Source organism: Carcharhinus amblyrhynchos, chromosome 31 (assembly GCF_965287045.1).
Source record: "Carcharhinus amblyrhynchos chromosome 31, sCarAmb.v2.hapA, whole genome shotgun sequence".
NCBI classification, from domain to species: domain Eukaryota; kingdom Metazoa; phylum Chordata; class Chondrichthyes; order Carcharhiniformes; family Carcharhinidae; genus Carcharhinus; species Carcharhinus amblyrhynchos.
Window position 1 is genome coordinate 15294275 of NC_137354.1, and position 19779 is coordinate 15314053.

At 44.2% G+C, this 19779-nt stretch overlaps 2 protein-coding genes across 2 annotated transcripts; one reads left to right on the forward strand and one right to left on the reverse strand.

Annotated features, from left to right (window-relative positions):
- Positions 1-23: 23 nt before the first annotated feature.
- On the forward strand, positions 24-6569 carry znf511 (zinc finger protein 511; the record flags this gene model as incomplete). The annotated part of the gene is made up of 6 exons (XM_080215811.1): positions 24-167; positions 1273-1343; positions 1461-1662; positions 4177-4301; positions 4642-4842; positions 6248-6569. Coding segments are annotated over 6 exons (813 nt in total), but the record flags the coding sequence as incomplete, so codon positions are not given.
- Positions 6570-13722: 7153 nt separating this feature from the next.
- Positions 13723-18399, reverse strand: msx3 (muscle segment homeobox 3). Its single transcript, XM_080215648.1, has 2 exons — positions 17877-18399; positions 13723-14180 (listed from the first exon to the last, which is right to left on the reverse strand). The coding sequence occupies exons 1-2, from the start codon at positions 18292-18294 to the stop codon at positions 13765-13767; spliced, it is 834 nt and encodes a 277-aa protein (XP_080071774.1). The 5' UTR covers positions 18295-18399; the 3' UTR covers positions 13723-13764.
- Positions 18400-19779: the final 1380 nt, after the last annotated feature.

A 19779-nucleotide genomic window follows, 5' to 3' on the forward strand; every position in this document is an offset into this window, starting at 1 on the left:
GAGCTGCCGGGCTCCGTGGGTGACTGAGGTACCGGGGCCTGGAGCCGGCGGTGGCGGGCGCTGAGGGCCAAGGGGATGGAGCGGCGGAACTCCCGCCCACCTTGCCATCGCCTTTTACTTTCAGCTCCCGGAGGATCTTCCTGCCGAAGGAGGATGAATTCTTCGAAGTGGGTGATGGTGCTGGGAGCGGGGGGGTGGGGAGAGAGATTAAACCCGGAGGCACCACACCGCCTGAGGGGAGCGGAGAGGGGTTGGTCTACCGGGTGGGCGGCTGAGGCCCAGCCTAGCCCATTGCTGATCCATCAGCCAAAATCAATGACACTGATGAGCAACAGGTTTGGGATCTTGCTGTGCGCAGATTAGCTGTTGTTTTCCCTTTTTTAAACAAAGCGAATCAATTGAATTTCTCTCCTTCCTTTCACGAATTCAGGATGTCCCAAAGTGTTTTGCAGCCAGTACAGCAGCTTTGGCAGTGTCGTTGCTACTGCAATGTGGGAAATGAGGCAGCTAATGGGTGCACAGCAAGATCCCACTGGTCAGCCATGCTTTTATGACCATAACCATCTGTCTAGGCCACTCGGATATAACAGTAGAAGTTTCATAGAATTCCTGCTGTGCAGAAGGAACCTTCAAATTCTCACCAAGTCTCTGAGCACCCTCCCCTATTTCTGTAATCCCACACATTTGCTGTGGCTAGTTCCCTGCACATTTTTGAACTGTGGGAGGAAAACTCATAGAGACACCGGGGCGAACATGCAAACTCCACGCAGTCAGTCAGTCACCTGAGGCTGGAATTGAACCTGGGTCCCTAGCATTGTGGGGCAGCAGTGCTAACTACCATGCTGCCCAATAGGTTTCAATGGATGCTGTTAAGGAAGCAAAGTTGATGGTTTCATTGTGGTCAAAGATGTGTGGGATAGGTTGATAGGCTATGCTAAATTGTCAGGGGACATTAGCAGGCTAAACGTGTGTATGGGATTATCGATTTCTAGGGCCTGGGTGGGATTGTTGGTACAGGCTCAATGGTAAAAAGGCCTCCTGCATTGTGGGGACTATTATTCTGTTTTTTGATGGTATCCACTATCTAATTCTCTGGTTCCATTGACTCGGCTTATGGGTACATGACTCCTTGCTAGTGATGGACACTAAATTAATCAATTGGCCACATGGTTTATTTCATTACAGGATTAAGGTTTGTGTATAACTGATCAATTTACAACAATTTAAAAATAGCAGTTATCAAACAAATGATTTGTTTTTATTTTGGCTTAGGACGGTGATATCTACAGACATTTATACCTGCGAGATGCCATAACAAGTGTGGGGGAAGTAGAAAGACCCAAGTAAGTATTGCTATTTTAAGAATTGCCCCTTTCTAATGCTATTGCATCAAAGCTATTTGAATTTCATGTATTTTCTCCTGTATGCTAACTTGTGCATGTACATTTTTTTTAATATAGGGTTTCTGAATTCTGTTGCCATATAGCAGGTTGCAGTCAGTTGTTTGATACCCTAGAAAACTATGAACATCATTATAATACGTTCCACCGCAATGTCTGTTCCTCCTGCAAGCGCTCTTTCCCGTCCAGTCATCTGCTAGATATTCACATCCTGGAATGGCACGATTCACTCTTCCAAATTCTTGCAGCAAAACAGAACATGGTAAGTGACTAGCTATGAAGAGAAACAAGCTTTTCATTTGGCACTCATTGGGACAGATACAAGAGTACCAGATTACAAAGGGAACAACAATTTGCACTGCATGATAAATGGTACTAATTGGTTGGGTGGTGCATTTTGGTTGATGTGTTGCTATAGCAAATGCACCAAGGGTATTGTCTATACCCAATCAACCAGTGTTTGCAAAACTTTCAACACAGAGCATGATTTTATGGCCTCAGTCATCCCAAAACTGTAAAACCCCGCACAAGGTCAATGGACCTTCCCATACTCTGCCTCTCACCTGTTCCGATTCCCATGGTGGTCGGGGCAGTAAAATTCTGGTCATAGTGTACAACATTAGGTGTGATTCCATGATTGGGCAGTATCTACTGAACAATCCAGAGCAGGCCAGCGATTGCACTAATAACCAATTTAAGGTTATCAGTGAGGCTCACAAGGTGGCTCATTAACGCTTGTTAGCAGCTATATATGTTACCACACAGGGACCAGTCCTCTGCAAGCAAAAGTAGGCATAGCGTCTTTCCCATTTAACAAATGCTTGGTGGGGGTTATTGTTCCCTGGTGCATTCTCCGTGGCATGTTCCAGCCAGTTAGAGTTGTCTTGTCAACTAAACTGTAGCCTGTTTCTCACACAATATGTATTGCTATTCCCTTTGAAATTTGGCATTCTCTCATCTGTCCTGATGCATGCAAGATGAAAAACTTCAGCAGTATGTGCCTTTTTATAGCAATACTGAAGTACTGCCAAATGACTATGATTATTGAACTCCAAATCTTCAATTTTGCTCACTGGCCTGTGTTAAACCTACGTGTATTTATTTATAATTTAGAGAACAGACCTGTCGTAACTCCACGCAGATCCAACTACGCATCTGTGTACGTTGGTAGGATAATCCAAGAATCCCATAGGAATTAGGAGCGAGAGTAGGCAATTCAGCTCTTCGAGCCCACTTCACCATTCTGTATGTTCATGGCTGATCTTCATCTCATCCTAATGCCAAAGATGTGTGGGTTGAATTGGCCATGCTAAATTGTCCTTTAGTGTCAAGGGGACTAGGTAGGATAAATGCATGGGGTTGTGGGGATAGAGCCCTCTGTGGGTGGGATTGTGGTTGGTACAGACTCAATGGGCTGAGTGGCCTCTTTCTTCACTGTAGGATTCTATGATTCCACTTCCCTGCCTTTTCCCCATAGCCCCTATCATACCTTTGATAAAATATTTATCTATACCTTTCTTGAATTCATTGATTCTGCATCCACTGCTCTGGGGTAATGAGTTCCATAGACTCTCAACCCTCTGAGAAGGAGCTGCTCCTTATCTCTGTCTTGAACCTTCTCCCTCTTACTCTACAGCTATGACCTCTTGTCCTATACTGTTCTAGAAGGGAGGAACGTTTGGTTCACATCTATTTTATCAATCCCTTAGAGTATTTTGTTCGTCCTATACTATTCTAGAAGGGAGATGTTTGGTTCACGTAGACTTTATTGATCCCATTGAGTATTTTAAAAACCTCAATCAAATCCTCCCCCCCCCCCCCCCCCTTCATTCTACTGTACTCCAGTGAGTACAAACCCAAGCTACTCAACCACTCCTCATACGACAGCCCCTTCAAACCTGGAATCTCGTAAAACTATTCATCATTGTATTGCATTCATAAAAATGAGGGACCAATTGGGTATAGATAACTCGGGATACATATGGGAGTTGGAAGAAATGAAGTCAAGCACTTTGTTGTAAGATGCATCAGTAAGCCAGATTAATCAAGACAAGGTAATGTTGGTGTTTGAGAACAGAATTGGATTGGAATCGAGCACACTCAAATGTGCAGAATAACAAAGATGGTTTATGCTGCTAAACAGCACTGACACATCCTACTTTCTAATGCATAATTTAACCAAATCAGGTCATTAGCACTGCTGTCCTTCAAATAAGATGTGTGGGTTAGTTTGATTAGCCATGCTAAATTGACCCTAGTGTCACGGGGATTAGCAGAGTAAATGTGTGCAGTTAAGGGACTAGGTCCGGCATGGAATTGTGGTCAGTGCAGACTCAATGGGCCAAATGGCCTCCTATACTGTAGGGATTCTGTAAAAGATTGTCCATCCCTGACAATAAGAGTTCCTATTGTTTGACTGATTCTCAGGGAAAGCTATCACCCAGGTATGCTTTATACAGTATTGCAATCTGAATAGGGACTAGTTTAAAGTAGACAAGTTGTTGACTAGTATTCTATCCTGGAATCCCTGGCCCTGATTAGTACCTTACTCCACTGAAGAGGGTATAAGAAATATCTTACATTTTGTGATGTCTTTAGCTAGGCAGCACTGGGCTGGAGTTGCAAACATCTAAACAGATCTCAAATTCTTGAGGAGCAGGAATGGGGAGCCAGAGTATCCTAAAGCTGTGTTATGTCAATACTTCCCATTTTGGTGGGTACCTAACATGTCCTAATTAACATATTTATAACTGAAACACTTGTTTATATTTTCCAGTACATATGTTTGGTGGAGAGTTGTACAGAAAAATTCAAGGCTTCCAGTGATCGGAAAAAGCATTTGGTCAAAGTTCATGGTTATCCGTCCGACTTTAGATTTGACAAACCAAAGAAACTGAAATGGTAAGGAAATTGTTCTCTGCGGCTTTGTCTAACTTCACTGGGGTGAGTTAGTAAATGAAACAAAATGGGTTGTTGAGGCAGGAGGAGCAGAATATCTTCACTTAATTGGCTGAATTGGAACAGAAAATTGAAGCCCTCTGATGAGCTGAACAGTGCTTCCCTAATAGTTCAGCCGTGTGCCATTAAATGCCACATTTTTGTATTAATTTAAAAATAAGATAAAGGCAAGATATGAATTTCAAATCATAGTCCTTGTTGAAAGTAGTAATTTTGGTTGTGATACTCTTCGATGTGACAGTACAGTAAAACAAACGTGCTTTCTTCCTCCTGACCCCCATAGCAATCAAAAGAATCAAGACAAGAGTTCACACGACATGGATATGGAAACATCCAGTTGTCAAAAAGAAACAAATAGCTTTTTCCATCAGATAGCCACAGAATCAGTGGAGCCTGTGGAAACAATGGAAGCTGAGAGTCCACCTCTGTCAGAACAAGAGAACCCCAGTACTCCGGTGCAGCAAAGGCCTTCCTACTCTTACAGGTTACAGTTCTGCTTCTATTGATCACTTTTTTTTACCTAAGTACCAAGGACTAACATTGTGAGCAAAGCTTTATCTATGTAAACTGTATATATAAAAGTTGCTAAATTATCCTGTCATTTCAGTGTTAGTTTAATTCGATTTTGTTTTGTTATGCAAGATGTAATGGTTGTAATTATGTTGGAAAATATTGCTAGAAGTTAGAACTTTATTGGTTTAATTTCTCCCCTACCATAGCCCATATTTCTCCCCATCTATCTCCTAGCAGCTGAAGTTCAGTTCTACATGTTGCTATCTGCCTTCCAGTATCTCACCTAAGTTGCATTTCTTCAAGTATATGCAGACAGTCAGTGTTGGAATATGTTTTGCTGTGGAAGGTCATAGAGGTTTGCAGCATGGAAATAGGCCCTTCAGCCCAACAGGCCATCCAGTTTTTACCACTAAGCTACTCCAAATTGCCCACATTTGGCACGTATCCCTCTATATCCATCCCACCCACGTAATTGTCCAAATGCTTTTAAAAAGACAAAATTAAGCCTCTACTGCTGCCTCTGGCTGTCACTGCTGAGCCAGTCCTATCCTTTCCCGGATGGGTGCAGCTTTAAAAGCACACAAACTCAACACAATCCAGGACAAAGTGGCCTGTTTGATTAACAACCCATTTATACTTTAAATGTCCACTCCTCCACCACCAACATACAGTGGCAGTTGTGTGTACCATCTACAAGATGCACTGCAGCAACTCACCAAGACTCCTTTGCCAGCTCCTTCCAAACCCAAAACTTCCACCAGCTAGAAGGACTAAGACAACAGACTCATGGGAGCAGCACCAGCTGCAAGTTCCCCTCCAAGCCTCACACCATCGTGACTTGAAAACAGATCTCTATTTCTTCACTGTTGCTAGGTCAGAATCTTGGGGCTCCTTCCCTAGCAGCACTATGGGTGTACCTACACCACATGGACTGTAGCTGTTCAAGAGGGTAGCTCGTCACCCCCTTATCGAGGGCAGCTCTCTTCCTAGCAGCATTATAGGTCAACCCACAGCATGTGGACTGCAGCGATTCAAGAGGAGCTCACCACCAAATTCTCAAGGGATGGGCAATAAATGCTGGCCAGCCAGTGACGCCACTGGTCCATGAATGAATTAAAAAAGTTAGGAATTTACAACAAATGCTGGCCTAGCCAGTGACACCAACATCCAGTGGAAGTATAGAGAAAGAAAGTGTGCATCTTCCAGCACAAGTGGTTGGAATTGGGAACCTGGGCAATATTTTGTTGTGACCACCTTCCCTATCCTTGAGCACTGAGACCATCGCCACTGCTTTGCATTGAGCAAAGACTCAGAATGAAAGCTGATCTTTCCCAATCCCCTCAGCTCAATTTTCTTCCTCTTTTTTTCCCTTCCAGGGTGCCAGCAACAATTTGTTTTGGCCATGGGTCAGTCCGCGGTTTCAAGCACACGAGGAAAAAGAAATGATCTGTTTTTAGAATTAACCAGTCACTGGATACTAAAACAACATACTGTAAAAGGCATTAGTTCCAAATATGAACTTGGAAGAACACTTTATCACATTTTACCTGATCAGTTGGAATAATCGTGGCCTCCAAGAGGCGATTGGATACAATTATTCGTTAATATGGTTGCAAGTGATTTTTTTAAAAAGGATTGTACTGTTCAGAAAACAAATGTATTTATTAATTATTACCAAAATAAATCTTTTGCTTTTCATTTTTATGAATGTTTATTGAAGACCAATCACTTCCAAACTAATTTCTGCTGCTTTCTGGGTCGGATATGATGTACAAAAGATTTGCAGGTCAGGTTGATAGGCTGTACTAAATTGCCCCTTAGTGTCCTGGGATGTGTAGGTTAGAGGGAACAGCAGGGTAGATGTGTGGGATTGTGAGAAAAGGGCTTGGGGTGGGATTGTTGTTGGTGCAGACTCGATGGGCTGAATGGCTGCCTCCTGCACTGTAGAATTTGATATTCCAATGAAAAAATTTAAATTAGATTATACAGTAGAACATTCTGGATGAGATGTTAAACTGATGCCTAATCTTCCCTTTTAAGAGGACACTAAAGAGCTCACAGTGCTATCTGCAGGAAGAGCCAGGGAGCTTCTTGTCAGTGTCCTGGCCAATATGTATCTCTGTCAACAGATAATCTACAAATTATCTACTTGCTATTGCATTGCTGTTTGTAGGAGCTTGCTTTGTGCAAATTGGCTGCTGCGTTTCCTGCACTGATGACACACTTCAGATGTACTTCCTTGGCTGTACAGAGCTTAAGTCATGAAAAACGCTACACAAACACAAGTCTTATTGTTTTATTTCTGGTTTAAAATACGTACATTTTCAGGCAGCTGAAAATCAAAGCAGCAGATCAAATTTAGTTCACAAAATATTTTTGAGTATTGTGATTGCCCGTTTGGGATTGGTAGTCAAACAAAAATATTGAGCTTGATTTTCCACTGTTGCGCATATTATAAAACAAATCAAGCTACCTTCAGTTGAATCTGGTTTATTATTTGGGGGTTTTGGTATTTTAGCCAATTACTATTTCTTTCCCAAATGAGTCCATACCACTCTGAAGTCTCAACAGACTGAGGTATTCACTAATTTAATTGACAGATGTAGCTAAACACGATTAAAATCTCTAACATCGAATTATAAAATGTGCAGGCTGGCACAAACTTGTAACAAAAAATCTTTGAGTGTGTAGTGGCACAGTGGTTCACACTGCTGCCAGGGACCTGGGTTCAATTCCAGTGTCAGTCACTGGGTGGAGTTTGCACATTCTCCCCATGTTTGCATGAGTTTCCTCCAGGTGCTCTGGTTTCCCCCCCCCCCCCCCCCCCCCTCAGTCCAAAAGACGAGCTTTCAGAGCGCTGCTCCTTCATTGGGTGACTTACCTGATGAAGGGTCAACTCTCTGAAAGCTTGGGATTCTGAATAAACCTGTTGGACTTTAACCTGGTATTAAGAGACTTCTTACTGAGATGTGAAGCAGCAGTGTTAATCTCTGTGCCACCATTTGGCTAGCTGTGGGGTTCTCCTTTATGTGGACTAGTGTTTGGGTTGCAGCCAGGCCTGAAGGTAATGTTTGAGGTTGCTTGAAGCTGGGACTTGTGTTCCACAGCGAGGCCTGGATTGTGGCAAATCACCAGGTGCACCCGGGTTCTATTCATTGGAAACTCATTGATGCAGTGCTGCATGAGTAATGGTTTCAGCAAGAGTTGCCTTTTGGTTTTGTGGAAATGAGAGAGGGGGATATGATGTTTTACAATTGTGTAATGTGGATTAGTACATTTGTCCACTTTTATGATGAGGCATGCAGTGACAAAACACCAAAAGCAATCCAATTCATTCTTGGGGAGTGAGCATCTTTGGCCAAGCCAACATCTGCTGCTCACAGCCACAGTAAGCTTGCATTTCAGACAGCAGTTCCATGTTCCTGATGGCTTGGGAGTCACAAAGATGAGGCTCTTGTCACAGAAAGCTGGCCAGACTTCCTTGTCTAAAGAGCATTCATGAATCAGATTTTGTGACAATCTGGTCGTTTCAAAGTTATTAACACTCACTTTTTAAACTCAAATTTATTGAATGAACTGAATTTAAATTCTCCCATAGTTGCTGTGGTGGGTTTTGAACACACATCTGATTGTTACCTAGTGCCTCCTATCTAGTAACGTTACGGTTCTGCTACCATACCTAGGCCTACCCACCAGCAATAGCATAGGAGATCAGTACACATCTAAATTAAGAGTTCCTTAGTAAAACTATTCTGATAACTTGGAACGGTGTGGAACTGTTGGTTGATCTCTGGACAGAATCGTTTGGACATAGCACTGGGAATCACTTTACCATGGGTAGGCAGTAGCCTAGTGATATTATCCAGGAACTCAGATAATATTCTGGCAACCTGTGTTCGAATCCCACCACGCCAGATGGGGTAACTTGAATTCAATAAAAAATATCTGGAATTAAGTATCTACTGATGACTGTGAAATTATTGCCGATTGTGAAAAACCTATCTGGCTCACTGTAGGGAAGGAAATCCTTCCTGGTCTGGTCTACATGTGACTCCAGAGCCACAACAATGTGATTGACTCTTCAATGCCCCCTGAAATGGACCACTTGACCACTCAGTTCAAGGGCAATTAAGGATGGGCAACAAATACTGGCTCAGTCAGTGCTGACCACATCCTGTGAAAGAGTAAAAAGACTGTTGATAATACTGTGCAGTCTGACACTGCAGAGACAATGGTGTGGAGATGCCAGTGTTGGACTGGGGTGGGCACAGTAAGAGGTCTCACAACACCAGGTTAAAGCCCATGTTTATTTGGAATCATGGGCTTTTGGAGCACTGCTCCTTCATCAGGTGAGTTAAGAAGTAGGCTTCACAAACACGGCACGTATAGACACAGACACAATTGCAAGATAATGGGTGGAATGCGAGTCTTTTCAGGTACAAACTGCGAGTGGAGAGAGGGATAATCACAGGTTACAGTGGTGTGAATTGTCTCAAGCCAAGACAGATAGTAGGATTTTGCAAAGCTGTGATTCCAGATAAACCTGTTGGACTTTAACCTGTTGTTGTGAGACTTCTTACAATTGGAAAAGGAACTCTAAATGCTGCTTATAACATTTAGGAGGTGTTTCAGGGTATATGGAGATTGGAGGTGAGAATGGAAGGAGTTTTTCCAGACACCCTTGCTCATATGGATGTTAAATGAAGCTATCCTGATAGATTCCTGGGAAGATGTACCTCCTGATGAGAGACTCAACCATCGAGACTCAGCAAGTCCCAATTTGTGTCTGTGCTGACTTAGCCATTTTCATTCCAGCCACTAAATGTGGATCAGTGTTTCTTGCCAAAGAATTTGCAATTCAGAAACAAAACACACGACCAGCTCTAGCTTCAGCTCCCTCCTGATTGACAGCCATTGGCTTCCTGGAAATACACATACACACACACACACACACACACACAGATGGTTAACTGTGGTCAGGATCTGGCTTATCTCTGATATCCCAATAAGCTTTCTGACACTGACCCTTCTGCCTCACACGAAGAATGGTTCTTTCTCTCAACAAAATCACTTCTCATTGTCTCCAAGAAGGCCATTTGTAAAGAAGAAGACACTTTTATACTGGGTTGAGAGATGGGAATAGGCTTCACAATATTGTGTAAAGGATTTGTTTTATTTTGCAAGCAGGATTTTAAACAATCAAATCAAACTGTAGGCAGGAAGAATGAGGCCCATAAAATGTAACATTAATTGTACAATAATGTACAGTGGGTGTTCTAATCCATGCATTTAAAGCTAAAGTTTATTTATTAGTCACAAGTGGGCTTACATGCTGCCTTTAAGTTGAAAGTTTATTTATTAGTGTCACAAGGGATTTTCGCAGTAACTTAATTGCATTGTTAATGTAAGCCTACTTGTGACTAATAAATAAACTTATTTATTATGATAAATAAAGTAGGCTTGCATTAACACAGTGAAAAATCTCCTAGTTGCCACACTCCGGCACTTGTTCAGGTACATAGAATCCCTACAGTGCAGAAGGAGGTCATTCAGCCCATCGAGTCTGCACCAGCCACAATCCCACCCAATCCCTATTCCCAAAACCCCATATATTTACCCTACTAATCCCCTGACACTAGGGTCAATTTAGCATGGCCAATCAACCTAACCTGCACATCTTTGGACTGTGCGAGGAAACCGGAGCACCCGGAGGAAACCCACGCAGATACAGAGAGAATGTGATGAAGAAGCAGCACTCCAAAAGCTCGTGCTACCAAATAAACCTGTTGGACTTTAACCTGGTGTTACGAGACTACTTACTGTGCTTACCCCAGTCCAACACCGGCAACTCCACAACTAACTCCACATAGGCAGTGACCCAAGTTGGGAATTGAACCTAGGTTCCCAGTGCTATGAGGCAGCAGTGCTAACCACTGCTACTGTACACTGAAGGAGAATTTAGCACGCTCAACCCACCTGGTCAGCTCGTCTTTCAGGCTGTGGGAGGACATTAGAGCACCTGGAGGAAACCCACGCAGACACGGGGAGAACATGTAGACTCCACACAGTGAACCTAGCTGGGAATGGAACCCGGGTTGCTGGCACTATGAGATAACAGTGCTAACCACTGTGCCGCCTCTTGTTTATTTCTATTGTATAGTCCCAGCCCAATGCTTATAAATAATTGCATTAGAGTTACTTATAATCCTAATATCCTCTGATTAAATGTTTATTCAGATCACTTTTTCGCTTTGTGTTTGTACACAACCCAACAGATGCAAATCCCCACAGCAGCAATGTGTGGTTACAATGGGGATGAGTGATCTATTGTAAATGGTACTTGGACTGTGGAACAATATGATTCACGTCTACACAAATGTTTACAAAATGACATACTTGCTTGGGAGAAAATGTTGCCATTCGAGGGAGCAAAGCACAGGCACTATGAATGCAAATAAAGTCAATTTCTAAAAAAAAATTACGGGGTTCATGTGATGGCACATATTAAAAACAGGCAAGATTTCAAAGCACCGCCAAGATCCCTGCAGGGGAGGCGGGGGCGGGGGCTGGGGGCTCGCAGGGGTGAAATCTGGGATGCAGAACTGGCGAAACGGAGACAAACGGTTATGCATGAGAAGACCACTAGATGGGACTATTGCATTATGTTTGGAAGACACCAGCGCCTGGAGACTTGTTTCAGCTGAAATGTTGCCCATGTCTGCAATAACTCATAACCCATTAAAATGGGACGAAAAGTGTGGTCCATTTTTTAAAAAAAAACTCTCTCAAACGATTAGCTCTGTGAAATGACCCCGAACACGCGAATGGGTCATAAAATAAGGGCAGCCTCGGTGTAAAGTCGTCTTAATGTCTGAATTTCCAATCAACAAGAAGGTCAGACGCCCACAAGTCCTGCCATAGATATAAAACTCCCCACTACCTCAAAGATCACGGTTTGTCTTTGGCGGGCTCGCTGAAGTAGCACATGCCGAGGCAGAGTGATTTAGCAGTTCAGAAATGAAATGACCGCACGCCCAACCCTCAGAGCAACAAAGTATAAACTGGGAAGGGAAGAGGTGGGGGAAATAAACTTAAAGAAAACTTACTGTGGAAACGACTCTCAATTTAGATTATCAGAAAGTGGTTGGAAAAACTTGTGGGGGGGGGGGTGGCGGGGATGGTTCTTTTAATTAACAATCGAGCGGATTTAAGATGTTTCTGATTGTGATATTACAGATGTTAGGCCATAACGAACGGATGCAATATCAGAACGATTCTGGTTTTTGATCAGATTATTTAAATTTAGCTCAAATTACAACACACAATGAAAATTGTTCATCTGTCAGAATTAAAAACTCATCAACAGGCTTTAGGAGAGCCTGACTTTTTTTTAAATAAAGAAAAGGATTTATCTGGTTTTGTTTCAGAGGGCGAGAGTGAAGAGGTCCAGTTAAGGAATGAAAAATTTCACCCAAAACGGGGCAGCACCTTCGGGCAGGCTGCAGATCCGCTGTGTGAATTCTCCCCATCCAAAGAGCTTCCTTTAACCTTCATTTGCCCGTCACTTTTGCCTTGTTGTTAAAGTGGCGGCAGACAGACCTTCCCCACTCCCAATAAAGTCCCGTTTCTCTCTCTCTCCCTTTCCTCTGTATCAAGTCAATCCTGCCTCAGATTCGCTGAACATTTCTTAAGAAACAACGAATTAATTACGAAGAAAAAAAAATAAAGTTAAGGAGGGGGAAAAAAAAACAATTAAAGACTTTATTTGACCGTCAGTGTACAAAAACAAGTGAAATCCTTGTGGCCCGTTTTACCATCTGCAACTTACAATAACCTGTACACTATGCAAGGAAATGTAAACAGTTTTTATTTTTTTAAAAAACTTATTTTTAAATGCACTTAATATATATTTAAATATTGGTAAACACTCTTCAGAACTGTCCTCTTGTGCTGCGGCTGGGAGCATCGAGTCCAAAAGGTAGTTTGCTAACCAGCCCTAATTCTACGAACGCACAGTTACTATATTACAACGCCTGGGGTCCAATTCGCCAGGTCTTTCACTGTTCCAGAGTGGGAGAGGATGGGTCTGGAAGCAAGTCCGTAAGCAAATGATCAAATCACACTCTTTAAAAGACAAACCTCACCTCCTCGGTAATGACTTCCCCTATCAAAGGGGATTGTGGGGGGGGAGGGGAGCGTTTCATACAGGGGGACAATATTATAAAATGACAGTGCGGTGTGTGGAAAGACTTGAGATTAATTAAGCAAAAAAGGAAGAAAACACACACAAAACCCTCAAGCTGTGTGTGTGTCCGTCCAGTGACACTGCCCGGGCAGAGATAAAACCGATATCTTTAGACAATTCTGTTTTGGGAGAGAATGTTTTTCAGTGAGCACAGAAATGTGACATGACATTTTTTTCCAATGCACACACACACACACACACTCTCTCTCCAAAAATAAAAGATAATCTCGGACCAGGGGACACTCACAGGCTCAGAATTCCGTGGCATTAATCACCAGGACATCAAGCGACAGTTTTATTAACGTGAGGGGTTTAGCACCCTCTTTCTTTGCTACGGAAATTTAGGATTGTTTTAGCCCCGAGGTGAGGTGGGGTAAACTGTGTATTTTGATGATTTTTAGATTGCACTTTCGGGGGTGGGGGGGGTGGGGTGGAAGAATTGGGCTGAACAGACAATCTCAGAAACTGGGAGGGCGAAACTCGGCTGGGACCCCCGCCACACTGGGAGCTATGGGAATACAAAAAAAATTCTCAACCCCAGAATCACTGGACACTGCACTGCAGCCTTAGAGCTGTGGGGGGGGGGGGGGGGGGGGTGGAGGAGAGGGCTTTGAGCGTCCCTCAAGTCAAAGGGAGAGATGTTACAATTTATGATAAATAATACATTCCATATGTGACTGGGGTTGTGAGGAATCCCGGCACAGGGAGACCCGGGCGTTGGAAGGCGTTAGACGCCCCGTAAAGGCTGGGGGAGGTGAGATGAGAGGCGATGGGGAAAGGTAATCCGAAAGAAGGGAGCAGAGGTTTCGCCGCCAGCTTGAGTTTCTCCAGTTCGGCTTCCTGTAGCCTCTTGGCCTTGGCCCGTCGGTTCTGGAACCAAATCTTGACCTGGGTCTCGGTGAGGTTGAGGGAGCTGGAGAACTCGGCTCTCTCGGCGATGGACAGGTACTGTTTCTGGCGGAACTTGCGCTCCAAGGACAGGAGCTGCGAGGTGGTGAAGGGGGTTCTAGGTTTCCTGTTATTTTTGTGTTTCCTCAGGGTGCAGGGGGGAGGACTCGGATGCCCTGGAATTAAAAGAGCAAGAATATTAAATGACCATTTCAGCTGCTGTGCATGGAGCGGACTGTTCACTGAACTGGATAAGAAATAACATTTCTAAAATAGTTATTCACTTACAAGAAAGCATGTTGACTAAATTTAAAGAACGTTATTAAAAGAATAGCTTTTTTCACTAAATTTGAAAGAACTTTATTAAAAAAAGCTTTTCGACTAAATTTAAAAGAACTTTATTAAAAGAATAGCTTTTTTGACTAAATTTGAAAGAACATTATTTAAAAAAAGCTTTTCGACTAAATTTAAAACAAGTTTATTAAAAATTTAGCTTTTTGGCTAAATTTAAAAGAACTTTATTAAAAGAATAGCTTCTTGACTAAATTTCTGAAAGAGTTCTTTATCTACAGTAAAGCATTTGGACTAAAATTTTAAAATTCTTTACAAGAAAACATTTTGATTAAATTTTTAAAAATAATTACCTACAAGAATAGACTTTGACTTTTTTAAAAGTTTTTATTGACAGGAATAACTGGATTATATTTTTGAAAGTTCATTATAAGAATACACTTTGACAATTTTTAAAGTTCTTTATCTAGTAAAATAGCATTTGATTAACTTTCAAAAATAGTTACTTATCTACAAGAATAACGTTTTGCCTACAGTTTAAAATTTCTTAATTTACAAGGATTGCATTTTGACTAACTTTTAAAACAATTATTTATCCACAGGAATAGCGTTTTAATTATTTTTTAAAATTATGAATCTACAAGAATAACATTTTGATTACATTTTTAATTCCGAATCTGCAAGAATTTAACATTTGACTATATTTTAAAAATTCTTAATTTACAAGGAGCGCAATTTTGACTCAATTTTTAAGAAGTTATTTATTTATAAGTATAGCTTTTGGAGTAAATTAACACGTTCTTTTTCTGCAAGAACAGCATTTTCCAATGATGACTAAATCAAAAGATTCTTTAGCGATTGGGTTTATTTCTTAAATAAATTTAGGACACTTCCCTACAATCCAGTTAGCGGTGAAAATTACATTTAAACCCGGGCAACATTTCATTCGCTCAGTTTTCTATCTATAGCTACATTCTGAAAAATCTTGACTGTCAGACAATGTGTAAAAAAAAATCGTGTTATTTAATGAATAATTAGCCCAATATCGCACAGAAGATTCCCAGGGAAGGGAGTGCCACAAAACATTTTAATAGCATCCTTGGCGATCCCTCTCTCTGGACAGCTCATACCTCCAGGGGAAAATATTCGGCACATGTTTGAGACTCTTCCCAGTTGCAGAGGGTGGCGATGGGGGGGGGAGGGGTGGGGGGGGCTAGTTACTTGCTTGGAGTTGGGGTTGTGCAAATTAAATTGGGCGGCTTCCTAACAGCCCGTGCAGAAGTTGCATCTCGACTCGGCTTCTAAGATTCAGAGTTAAGTTCTGTGTTCCCTCGGAACACCCGTGTTCATGCTTAAATTGGCCTCGAGTTTTACAGTTCCAAAGAGTGACAAATTCAGAGTTCCAGCACTAACAGCTGGATACATTCCCCTCACTCCCAGTTTCCGGCAGCTTTCCACTTATGATGTGGAGATGCCGGCGTCACTTAGCCAAGGGATTGATTATTCGATAAGACGGGATGGCGGATTTTATACCATTCCATTTACACCTATAGAAATGATCGAATTGAGCGGAGACCCGGTTAAACCGGTCCCCGGGGGAAGCACCGTAAAGACACAGGCGGAGGGACACCATGCCATGCTTGGAGTTTGTAAATCTGCCTTTCGCCACTTCCTCATACGCCCTTAATCTGTTCGTAACCAAATTCTAACTTGTCGAACAGACTTAGATATCAATGTCCTGCAGTCCAGTCTCTATCCTACATTGCCGATGACCCGCAGTGTGGTCTCTATCCCACAGTCCAGCCCATGACATAGTCTGGTTTATACCCCCCAGTCCAGTCAGTGCAGAATTTGTCCCACAGCCCAGTCTGTATGCCCCAGTCTGGCCTATAGTCTATACCCCCCAATCCGATCCATAACTCACAGTCCAATCTATGTCCCTCAGCCGGGTCTATACCCCACAGTCCGATACATGTCCCACGGCCCGGCCTGTGTCCCACGGTCCGCTCTAGATCCCACGGTCCGCTCTAGATCCCACGGTCCGCTCTAGATCCCACGGTCCGCTCTAGATCCCACGGTCCGCTCTAGATCTTACAATCTGGCCTACATTCCACAGTTCCATCCATATCCAACGGTCCGCTCTGTGTCCCATGGTCTGGCCTATATCCCATGGTCCGGTCTATATCCCATGGTCCATTCTATATCCCATGGTCTGGTCCATATCCCAGAGTGTGGCCTATATTCCATGGTCCAGCCTGTGTCCCACGGTCCGGTCTGTGTCCCACGGTCCGGTCTGTGTCCCACGGTCCGGCCTGCGTCCCACGGTCCGGTCTGCGTCCCACGGTCCGGTCTGCGTCCCACGGTCCGGCCTGCGTCCCACGGTCCGGCCTATACCCCACGGTCCGGCCTGCGTCCCACGGTCCGGCCTGCATCCCACGGTCCGGCCTGCATCCACAGCCCGGCCTGCATCCCACAGCCCGGCCTGCATCCCACAGCCCGGTCTATATCCCACAGCCCGGTCTATATCCCACAGCCCGGTCTATATCCCACAGCCCGGTCTATATCCCACAGCCCGGTCTATATCCCACAGCCCGGTCTATATCCCACAGTAGGTCTATATCCCACAGCCCGGTCTATATCCCACAGTAGGTCTATATCCCACAGCCCGGTCTATATTCCACAGCCCGGTCTATATCCCACAGTAGATCTATATCCCACAGCCCGGCCTATATCCCACAGCCCGGTCTATATCCCACAGCCCGGTCTATATCCCACAGCCCGGTCTATATCCCACAGCCCGGCCTATATCCCACAGCCCGGCCTATATCCCACAGCCCGGCCTATATCCCACAGTAGGTCTATATCCCACAGCCCGGTCTATATCCCACAGCCCGGCCTATATCCCACAGCCCGGCCTATATCCCACAGCCCGGCCTATATCCCACAGCCCGGCCTATATCCCACAGCCCGGTCTATATCCCACAGTAGGTCTATATCCCACAGCCCGGCCTATATCCCACCGCCCGGCCTATATCCCACAGCCCGGCCTATATCCCATGGCCCGGTCTATATCCCACAGTAGGTCTATATCCCACAGTCCAGTTTTGGAATAAATTATTAATCATAACAATCAGGACACTAGTGAACCGTTCTAACCTCTGGGTCACTAACTGCCCTCTCACCTTACTCTGGTCTATATCTGAGACTCCACACCTATAGCAATGTGCTCCACTCTCTGCTGGTCCCCTGAATTGGCCTAGCAACTCAACTCAGTGCGCGGGGGGGGGGGGGGGGGGGGGGCGCAAATAGGGATGGGTAACATATGCTGGCCTTGTGAGAGTCGCTGACAGCGTGAAGCAGGAACTGCAGTGCTGATCCATATAACCCTGTCCCTGACTCTGCCCCCACTTCCGCAACTGCTGACCAGTCCAGTTTGCGGAGAACTTGATCAAATCCCAGCCTCCCGCCGGTGGGGGAGTTGACGGATTTTAAAAAATCAAAATAGAAAGTAAACCCATTCTGTTCAGCAAAGGGAATTGAGGAAGCAGAGAGACAGCAGTGAGTACTGAGCCGGGACTTACTTGGAGGGGGTGTGTAAGAACCATTTTGAACCCAGGTCGGTTGCTCCTTGTCGCTGAGGTTTCCTGGGGAGGGAACTTCAGGAAAGTTTTCCTCCGGGTGTCCTTTGCCCGGCTGGTAAGTCCTGGAGGAGGTGGAGGAGGAGGAGGAGGAAGAGTGCTCCTTAGGCGTGGGAGAGTTCCCCGCAGGCAGTGAGGGTTCGGAAGTAACCGGCTGCGTCCTGGAAGGTTTGCGATCGGAGATGAGCGACTCCACACTAAAAGGCAGGCTGGAAATCTGGATTCTATATCCCTTGGAGCCCACGGATGGACCCTGGCTGCAGTCTCGCCCTTTCCCCGCCGCTTCCGAGTCCTTCTGCTCTTTAATCCCCTGGTTCAGAGAACCCTGAACAGTATTCATCATCCGTGAGGAAGGGGCCATACACCCTTTCGGGGACCACTTTTACAGCCACAACCCTGGGTGTTTTCCTCTTGGAAAGAGAGAGACACAGGAAATCAATTAGCCTCCCTAAACCCGAAGTCTCGGACTGACTTTTCCCCAATTGGGAAAGCCGGAATTTTCCTTGCTTTAAAACTTCTTCCCAGTTCACTCTTATCTCGCCGCCTTCCAATGGGATGCCTGGGTTAAGGTTCTGACGAGGAGAGTGCTCCCCCCATTGGTCCCTGGGTTCTAAAAAGGCAACAATCATTCTGAAATAACTGAGCAGTTAATCATAGATCTCTTGCTGGGTACTTTTATTGATAGCTCAAGGGGTTATAATCTCCTAGGAACACAGCCACAAGAGCAATTGCATTGCAATTAAGCAGTGGGACAGCCTTTAGTAAGATCTCTTTCTCATTACGGGTGACTTATTGAAACCGTGTTTTCGGAGAGAGAGAGAGAGAAGAGTTACCCCAACTCTGTTGGTATTTAAATACAAACTTTTTCTTAAATGTCAGAGGCCCGAGGTACATTTTCTGCATATTTTCAAGGGACAATCTTCATTATTGCCTGTCTGTCCTATCCCACCCCCCCTCCCCCTCCCCAGACCCCATAGAGCTAAAAGCAAAGGCAATTCTTCAAGATAAATCAATGCATTTAATAGGCAGACGGATGATGTTATGCAAGGCGCCAGCTCCGCTAACATCAAACAGAGAAACTACCTCAGGGCGAGTGGATAACTAAACTTAACCAATTGTCCTCAACTCTCAGCGTCTCTTGCATGTCTTCCCTGGATCATTCTCACTCAGCCCTCTTGTACAGAACTTTAAATGTGATTTCACAAAACTCCCTGCCTGTAAACCACACAATTCTGGTTCATTTATTAGACGCATCTCTACCCACCAAGACATTTGACTTCTTGAAGAGATTTCTGTTCACTTCATAAATGTGTGTGTGTGTGTGTGTGTGTGTATCTGGCTGGAAGTCCCATCAAACCTTGTTTTTTAGTTAATCAGATACATTAAAAAAAAAGAATTTTCAGAACGCCATCAGAAGCATCGTTCCTGTTCATTAAGACAAAAAGAAAACCTCTCCTCGGCTCCATCATAAATTATTACACTGCCGAGTTCATTAAAGTCTGTCTACAAATTGCTGGACAGCTTTACCGCGGCCCCGGTTCAAAGGGTTCCCGGCAAACTCTGATCAGCCCCTCGCTGGAAGCCGGTTACAAACTCAACAGGAACGACCAGGCTTCAGTTGCAGTTTCTATCTAACGGCTGGATCCGCCTCTCATCACCTGTCTGTTTATTTATGGTACAATATTCACTCCATTCCGGTCCTTGGAGGGGTTTGGAGGAGCAGAATACATTCCTTCACCGGTCCAGAGTCATTTATTATCTGTTTCTGTTGCACACACACTGATACTGAGGATCCTACAGGTATCCCAAACTTTTATAAAGTCCCACTTGCCGTTATCAGGCCGTT